This window comes from Pseudophryne corroboree, chromosome 1 (assembly GCF_028390025.1).
Source record: "Pseudophryne corroboree isolate aPseCor3 chromosome 1, aPseCor3.hap2, whole genome shotgun sequence".
Classification (NCBI taxonomy): Eukaryota; Metazoa; Chordata; class Amphibia; order Anura; family Myobatrachidae; genus Pseudophryne; species Pseudophryne corroboree.
Genome location: NC_086444.1, coordinates 170,666,507 through 170,675,174, shown reverse-complemented (window position 1 = coordinate 170,675,174; position 8,668 = coordinate 170,666,507). Strand labels below are relative to the sequence as shown.

Genomic DNA, 8,668 nt, shown 5'->3' with positions numbered 1-8,668 from the left:
AGATATTCCCCCCCAGTGCCAGGTGCTCACGTGCCCCCAGTGCCAAATATAGCCCCCTCCCCATGTGCCAGGTACACATACAGTGCCATATATGCCCCCTCAGTGCCCCCCCCAGTGCCATATATGTCCCCTCAGTGCCCCCCAGTGCCATATATGCCCCCTCAGTGCCACATATGCCCCCAGTGCGATATTCCTCCACAGATGCCCCCTCAGTGCCCCCCCCAGTGCCATATATGCCCCCTCAGTGCCCCCCCAGTGCCATATATGCCCCCTCAGTGCCCCCCCTAGTGCCATATATGCCCCCTCAGTGCCCCCCAGTGCCATATATACCCCCTCAGTGCCATATATTCCCCCTTAGTGCCCCCCCGCTACTGTGAAGGAGGAACACGGAGGGCACAGCGCGCGCCTCTCCTGTGTCCCTCTGGGTCTCTGGCGGGTCTGTTAAAGGAAGTGCCGGTTCGTGAGCTAATCAGAGCTCACGAACGGCACTTCTTTTATTAGACCCGCCGGAGACCCAGAGGGACACGGGAGAGGCGCGCGCTGTGCCCTCCGTGTCCCTCCTTACAGCAGGGAGGTTTCGTGACAACAGATTGACATGCTCGTCCGCATGTCAATCTGCTCTAAATCAGTGGCGGCGCCCCTGCAGCCCCTCGCCCCCAAGCCACCGCGAGGGCTGCGGGGGCAGTAGTTACGCCACTGTGTTTAGGGATAAGTGAGTTGGGCATTGCATCAAACTGCTGTTATCTATCTCCCCCTCCTGTTTTCTTTGTTATTCCCTGATATCCTTTTCCCGCTCTCTGGGGAACATGCACAAAGGCCATTCTTCCTTATGATATAATTCTACCTGTATGTGGGGAGCTGCTGTGGTTGTTTTGAGAGCTGTCTAGACCCTCTAGCACAACATTTTTCAACCGCTGTGCAGCGGCACACTAGTGTGCCACCAGCGGTTGTCAGGTGTGCCGCAGCCTGCTGCTCACGTGGCTCACCGGCCACCAGAGATGCCCTGCACAGTGCGCCGCTGCCATCCGCCAGCGATACATGAATCCTTCTCCTGCCGTCGTGCACGGGCAGCACAGTCAGCTCTCCTGCTACCCAGTCCGTGACCTATACCCCCAAAAATTAATTACAAAAAAAAAGACACCTAGACTGATTCACAAATACACAGACTCACAAATACACAGCAAATACAGACACATAAGGCTTTCTGCACCACTATCTCCTTCAGCAGGCTGAATATGCCCAACCCCATGGTTCCAGCTTAGGCTGCAGCATTGCCGGAGCTTCAAGATGTGGCCCATCGGAAGTCCCAAAAGGGGACGTCCAGTTTCTAACCACAGACCCTGCACCTCTGCGTGTGGGAGGAGGTGCGGACCTTAACACAACATGAGCGAAAGACTGCAAATAATCCCTTGTGTCGGGAAAAGGCATGTGAAGCATTATCAGTATATAATCTGCGCAGTAAAACATCAGAGCGTGCCGATGACACATTTATAGTTCTTTCATTGGACTAGGTTCACAGACATCTACCATAATATAAATAAGGAAACGCTACAGAAAAAGTGCTCACTACTGGTAAAGTAGGATATCAATGTGATTTCATCACTGTTCTGGAAAAGCATGAGTTCTGCTTTCCAAATAGGTTCCGCCTCATAATGTGTTTTATTAGTGTCCGTTCTAGGTCAGCCAACATGGGAACCCCTATAACTGAGTTTGCCAATACAACAATTTGTTTCCTACCAACAATATGTGGGGGGCAAATGAAACACTAAAGTTGAACGCTGAGGGGTCGATTAAATTAGGTGCAGGCCCCACAAAGTGACGTTACAATTCTGCTAATTACCAAAAGAAGGGTATGTGATTCCGCACCAGTCTTACACAAATTAAGTGTATAATTCAGACCAGTATTATCTGTTTAGAGAGAAAATCTCTGATAAAAAACCTGGTGGTGCACCCAGAGTCAGACAAGAACCTAAGACAAAATATTTACAGAAGACTCTTGTGTAGGTGCACTCTTATATATGTTTATGTAAATATGGTAAGTATTAAAACATAACGTTTATTATGTGTAGTTAAGATAAATTCAATATCCACTAATCCACCATAGGATCAACATACAAAGAAACAAACAAAGAGCACAAAATAGAAAAAAAACACATTGGAAAAATGTGAAATGTGTTCTGGTTGGTCTATATCAATAATAGCCTGGCATAGAGATGTAGACACTGTCGTCATACATCAGTCTTCTGCCTTACCAGCACAAGCAGATCTTGTCTGGGACCTGAATAGGTCAAACATGGGTCGGACCTCATATCTCAGGAGTACCTTGTCGTCATGTAAAATCTCAAAGATACGTCTGTGTATCTCTCTACCCCACAATAACTGAAATATACCTCTGGGGCTTGCCTCTGATATTTCAAAGGATTCGCCAAAGATTGGAAGGAAGACACAGTGTGCCCATCACCGGTTTGCTTCCAGATCGGACGAGATTGAGCTCATGCGGTGAGGTATGGTAGTAAAAAGCGGACAGAATTGTCGACTCACCAATGAGAGTGCACCTATTAAGTATATTTAAGGGTAGAAAATTGTGGATCTACTGTCTACGTTAGACCTAGGATTGCTCCTCTGAATCGTAGCTGAGAGTCCACAGAATAAGTTTAGGTTAGAAGGAGAGAAATAAGCTTGAAGTCTGAAGTATGTTTTAGAAGTAGGTTGTAACATACATCATTGCTGCATCCACAATCAGATCTCAGTATAGCCAGTTCAAATTCACAAAAGGCAGTAATCCATGTGACGAATAAGCACAGTTGCCCTGTTCACATGTGTGGAATTATCCATACACCGTATTGGGACATATTAAAGGGCATCACCATAATCTAGAGGACCCGTCAGACCAAGAGGACATAGAGGACCTGTCAGACCAAGAGGACGAAGAGGACCCGTCGGACCAAAATGATGAAGAGGACCCGTCAGTCCAAGAGGACACGTCAGACCAAGAGGACCCGTCGGAACAAGATGACAAGGAGGACCTGTTGGACCAAGAGGACCCTTCGGACCAAAAGGACGAGGAGGACCCATTGGACCAAGAGGACCCGTCGGACCAAGAGGACGTAGAGGACCCGTCGGACCAAGAGGACCCGTCGGAACAAGAGGACGAGGAAGACAAGTCGGAACCAAGAGGAAAAGGAGGACCCATCTGACCAAGAGGACGAGGAGGACCCATCAAACCAAGAGGACCCCATCAGATCAAGAGGATGAGGAGGACCCGTCGGACCAAGAGGATGAGGAGGACCCGTCGGACCTAGAGGACGTGTTGGACCAAGAATACCCATTGTACCAAGAGGACAAGCACCCGTTGGACCAAGAGGAAGAGGAGGACCCGTCGGACCAAAAGGAAGAGGAGCACCACTCGGACCAAGAGGATGCATCAGACCAAGAGTACAAAGCGGACCCGTAGGACCAAGAGGACATGTCAGACCAAGAGGACAAAGCAGATCCGTCGGACCAAGAGGACCCGTTGGACCAAGAGGACCCATCGGACCAAGTGAACCCGTCGGACCAAGAGGACGAGGACCCGTCGGACTAACAAGATGAGGAGGACCCATCAGACCAAGAGGACCCGTCGGACCAAGAGGACATAGGGGCCCCGTCAGACCACAAGGACGAGGAGGACCCATCGGAACAAAATGACAAAGAGGACACGTCGGTCCAAGAGGACGCATCAGACCAAGAGGACAAAGAGGACCAGTCGGAACAAGAGGATGAGGAGGACCCGTCGGACCAAGAGGAAGAGGAGGACCCGTCGGACCAAGAGGACCTGTCGGACCAAGAGGACCCGTCAGACCAAAAGGACGTAGAGAACCCGTCGGACCAAGAGGACGTAGAGGACCCATCGGACCAAGAGGACCCGTCGGACCAAGAGGAAGAAGAGGACCCGTCGGACCAAGAGGAGGAGGAAGACCCGTCGGACCAAGAGGACGTAGAGGACCTGTCGGACCAAGAGGACGAAGAGGACCCGTCGGACCAAGAGGACGAAGAGGACCCGTTGGACCAAGAGGACCCGTCCGACCAAGAGGACAGGGAGGACCCGTCGGACCAAGAGGATGAAGAGGACCAGTTGGGCCAAAATGACGAAGAGGACCTGTCGGTCCAAGAGGATGTGTCGGACCAAGAAGACGCTTCGGACCAAGAGGACCCGTCGGAACAAGAGGACGAGGAAGACCCGTTGGAACCAAGTGGAAGAGGAGGACCCAACCGACCAAGAGGACGTAGAGGACCTGTCGGACCAAGAGGACGAAGAGGACCCGTCGGACCAAGAGGACGAAGAGGACCCATCGGACCAAGAGGACCCGTCAGACCAAGAGGACAGAGAGGACCCGTCGGACCAAGAGGATGAAGAGGACCCGTCGGTCCAAGAGGACGTGTCGGACCAAGAAGACGCTTCGGACCAAGAGGAGGAAGAGTACCCGTCGGACCAAAAGGACAAAGAGGACCCATCGGACCAAGAGGACGCGTTGGACCAAGAGAAACAAGAATACCCGTCGGACTAAGAGGACGAGGAGGACCCATTGGACCAAGAGGACCCATCGGACCAAGAGGACAAGGAGGACCCATCAGACCAAGAGGAGGAGGACCCGTCGGACCAAGAGGACGTAGAGGACCTGTCGGACCAAGAGGACCCGTCGGAACAAGAGGACGAGGAAGACCCGTTGGAACCAAGAGGAAGAGGAGGACCCAACCGATCAAGAGGATGAGGAGGACCCATCCGACCAAGAGGACCCCGTCAGATCAAGAGGACGAGGAGGACCCGTCAGACCAAGAGGACAAGGAGGACTTGTCAGACCAAGAGGAAGAGGAGAACCCGTCGGACCAAGAGGATGAGGAGGACCCGTCGGACCAGGAGGACCCGTCGGACCAAGAGACCGAAGAGGACCCGTCGGACCAAGATGACATAGAGGACCCGTCGGACCAAAATGACACAGAGGACCCGTCGGTCCAAGAGGACGCGTCAGACCAAGAGGACAAAGAGGACCCGTCGGAACAAGAGGACGAGGAGGACCCGTTGGACCAAGAGGACACGTTGGACCAAAAATACCCATCGGACCAAGAGGACGAGCACCCGTCGGACCAAGAGGAAGAGGAACACCCGTCGGACCAAGAGGAAGAGGAGCACCCGTCGGACCAAGAGGAGGTATCAGACCAAGAAGACAAAGCGGACCCGTCGGACCAAGAGGACGTGTCAGACCAAGAGGACAAAGCGGACTCGTCGGACCAAGAGGACCCGTTGGACCAAGTGAACCCGTCGGATCAAGAGGATAAGGACCCAGCAGACTAAGAAGACAAGGAGGACCCGTCGGACCAAGAGGACATAGAGGACCCGTCGGACCAAAATGACTAAGAGGACCCGTCAGTCCAAGAGGACAAAGAGGACCCATCGGAACAAGAGGACGAGGAGGACCCGTTGGACCAAGAGGACCCGTCGGACCAAGAGGACGAGGAGGACCCGTCTGACCAAGAGGACCCGTCGGACCAAGAGGACGTAGAGGACCCGTCGGACCAAGAGGATGTAGAGGACCCGTCGGACCAAGAGGACGATGAGGACCCATCGGACCAAGAGGACCAGTCGGAACAAGAGGACGAGGAAGACCCGTTGGAACCAAGAGGAAGAGGAGGACCCAATCGACCAAGAGGATGAGGAGGACCCATCCGACCAAGAGGACCCCGCCAGATCAAGAGGACGAGGAGGACCCGTCGGACCAAGAGGACGAGGAGGACTTGTCAGACCAAGAGGAGAACCCGTCGGACCAAGAGGATGAGGAGGACCCGTCGGACCAGGAGGACCCGACGGACCAAGAGACTGAAGATGACCCGTCGGACCAAGAGGACCCATCGGACCAAGATGACATAGAGGACCCGTCGGACCAAGAGGACCCGTCGGACCAAAATGACGCAGAGGACCCGTCGGTCCTAGAGGACGCGTCAGACCAAGAGGACAAAGAGGACCTGTCGGAACAAGAGGACGAGGAGGACCCGTTGGACCAAGAGGACACGTTGGACCAAGAATACCCATCGGACCAAGAGGACGAGCACCCATCGGACCAAGAGGAAGAGGAGCACCCGTCGGACCAAGAGGAGGTATCAGACCAAGAAGACAAAGCGGACCCGTCGGACGTGTCAGACCAAGAGGACAAATCGGACCCGTCGGACCAAGTGAACCCGTCGGTTCAAGAGGATAAGGACCCGTCAGACTAAGAAGACAAGGAGGACCCGTCGGACCAAGAGGACAAAGCGGACCCGTCGGACCAAGAGGACATAGAGGACCCGTCGGACCAAAATGACTAAGAGGACCCGTCAGTCCAAGAGGACAAAGAGGACCCATCGGAACAAGAGGACGAGGAGGACCCGTTGGACCAAGAGGACCCGTTGGACCAAGAGGACGAGGAGGACCCGTCTGACCAAGAGGACCCGTCGGACCAAGAGGACGTAGAGGACCCGTCGGACCAAGAGGATGTAGAGGACCCGTCGGACCAAGAGGACGATGAGGACCCATCGGACCAAGAGGACCTGTCGGACCAAGAGGACCCGTCAGACCAAAAGGACGTAGAGAACCCGTCGGACCAAGAGGACGTAGAGGACCCATCGGACCAAGAGGACATAGAGGCCCCGTCAGACCAAGAGGACGAGGAGGACCCATCGGACTAAAATGATGAAGAGGACACGTCGGTCCAAGAGGATGCATCAGACAAAGAGGACAAAGAGGACCAGTCGGAACAAGAGGACGAGGAGGACCCGTTGGACCAAGAGGACCCGTCGGACCAAGAGGACCTGTCGGACCAAGAGGACCCGTCAGACCAAAAGGACGTAGAGAACCCGTCGGACCAAGAGGACGTAGAGGACCCATCGGACCAAGAGGACCCGTCGGACAAAGAGGAGGAGGACTCGTCGGACCAAGAGGACCCATCGGACCTGTCGTACCAAGAGGACGAAGAGGACCCGTCAGACCAAGAGGACGAAGAGGACCCGTTGGACCAAGAGGACAGAGAGGACTCGTCGGACCAAGAAGATGAAGAGGACCAGTTGGACCAAAATGACGAAGAGGACCCGTCGGTCCAAGAGGATGTGTCGGACCAAGAAGACGCTTCGGACCAAGAGGACCCGTCGGAACAAGAGGATGAGGAAGACCCGTTGGAACCAAGAGGAAAAGGAGGACCCAACCGACCAAGAGGACGTAGAGGACCTGTCGGACCAAGAGGACGAAGAGGACCCGTCGGACCAAGAGGACGAAGAGGACCCGTCAGACCAAGAGGACGAAGAGGACCCGTCGGACCAAGAGGACCCGTCGGACCAAGAGGACAGAGAGGACCCGTCGGACCAAGAGGATGAAGAGGACCCGTTGGACCAAAATGACGAAGAGGACCCGTCGGTCCAAGAGGACGTGTCGGACCAAGAAGACGCTTCGGACCAAGAGGAGGAAGAGTACCCGTTGGACCAAAAGGACCCATCGGACCAAGAGGACGCGTTGGACCAAGAGAAACAAGAATACCCGTCGGACTAAGAGGACCCATTGGACCAAGAGGACCCATCGGACCAAGAGGACAAGGAGGACCCGTCGGACCAAGAGGACAAGGAGGACCCGTCGGACCAAGAGGAGGAGGACCCGTCGGACCAAGAGGACCCGTCGGACCAAGAGGACGTAGAGGACCAGTCGGACCAAGAGGACCAGTCGGAACAAGAGGACGAGGAAGACCCGTTGGAACCAAGAGGAAGAGGAGGACCCAATCGACCAAGAGGATGAGGAGGACCCATCCGACCAAGAGGACCCCGCCAGATCAAGAGGACGAGGAGGACCCGTCGGACCAAGAGGACGAGGAGGACTTGTCAGACCAAGAGGAGAACCCGTCGGACCAAGAGGATGAGGAGGACCCGTCGGACCAGGAGGACCCGTCGGACCAAGAGACTGAAGATGACCCGTCGGACCAAGAGGACCCATCGGACCAAGATGACATAGAGGACCCGTCGGACCAAGAGGACCCGTCGGACCAAAATGACGCAGAGGACCCGTCGGTCCTAGAGGACGCGTCAGACCAAGAGGACAAAGAGGACCTGTCGGAACAAGAGGACGAGGAGGACCCGTTGGACCAAGAGGACACGTTGGACCAAGAATACCCATCGGACCAAGAGGACGAGCACCCGTCGGACCAAGAGGAAGAGGAGCACCCGTCGGACCAAGAGGAGGTATCAGACCAAGAAGACAAAGCGGACCCGTCGGACGTGTCAGACCAAGAGGACAAAGCGGACCCGTCGGACCAAGTGAACCCGTCGGTTCAAGAGGATAAGGACCCGTCAGACTAAGAAGACAAGGAGGACCCGTCGGACCAAGAGGACAAAGCGGACCCGTCGGACCAAGAGGACATAGAGGACCCGTCGGACCAAAATGACTAAGAGGACCCGTCAGTCCAAGAGGACAAAGAGGACCCATTGGAATAAGAAGATGAAGAGGACCCGTTGGACCAAGAGGACCCGTCGGACCAAGAGGACGTAGAGGACCCATCGGACCAAGAGGATGTAGAGGACCCGTCGGACAAAGAGGACGATGAGGACCCGTCGGAACAAGAGGACGAGGAAGACCAGTCGGAACCAAGAGGAAGAGGAGGATCCATCCGACCAAGAG

General features: G+C 54.8%; 1 protein-coding gene across 1 annotated transcript; it reads left to right on the top strand.

The window, feature by feature from the left end:
- The first annotated feature begins 4,124 nt into the window (after nucleotides 1–4,124).
- LOC134891988 (cell surface glycoprotein 1-like) lies at nucleotides 4,125–8,349 on the top strand. Its single transcript, XM_063913576.1, has 6 exons — nucleotides 4,125–4,348; nucleotides 4,432–5,290; nucleotides 5,659–6,207; nucleotides 6,343–6,624; nucleotides 6,730–7,225; nucleotides 7,493–8,349. Exons 1-6 carry the CDS (start codon nucleotides 4,125–4,127, stop codon nucleotides 8,347–8,349), a joined length of 3,267 nt encoding a protein of 1,088 aa, XP_063769646.1.
- Nucleotides 8,350–8,668: the final 319 nt, after the last annotated feature.

Bases quoted from the DNA above. Each gene is read 5' to 3' on its own strand.
- LOC134891988 (XM_063913576.1), top strand. From the start codon at position 4,125: ATGACGAAGAGGACCTGTCGGTCCAAGAGGATGTGTCGGACCAAGAAG. The intron at 5,291-5,658 runs GTGAACCCGTCG...GTTGGAACCAAG, and splicing joins AAGAGGACCCGTTGGACCAA to AGGAAGAGGAGGACCCAATC. The intron at 6,208-6,342 runs GTGAACCCGTCG...AATGACTAAGAG, and splicing joins AATCGGACCCGTCGGACCAA to GACCCGTCAGTCCAAGAGGA.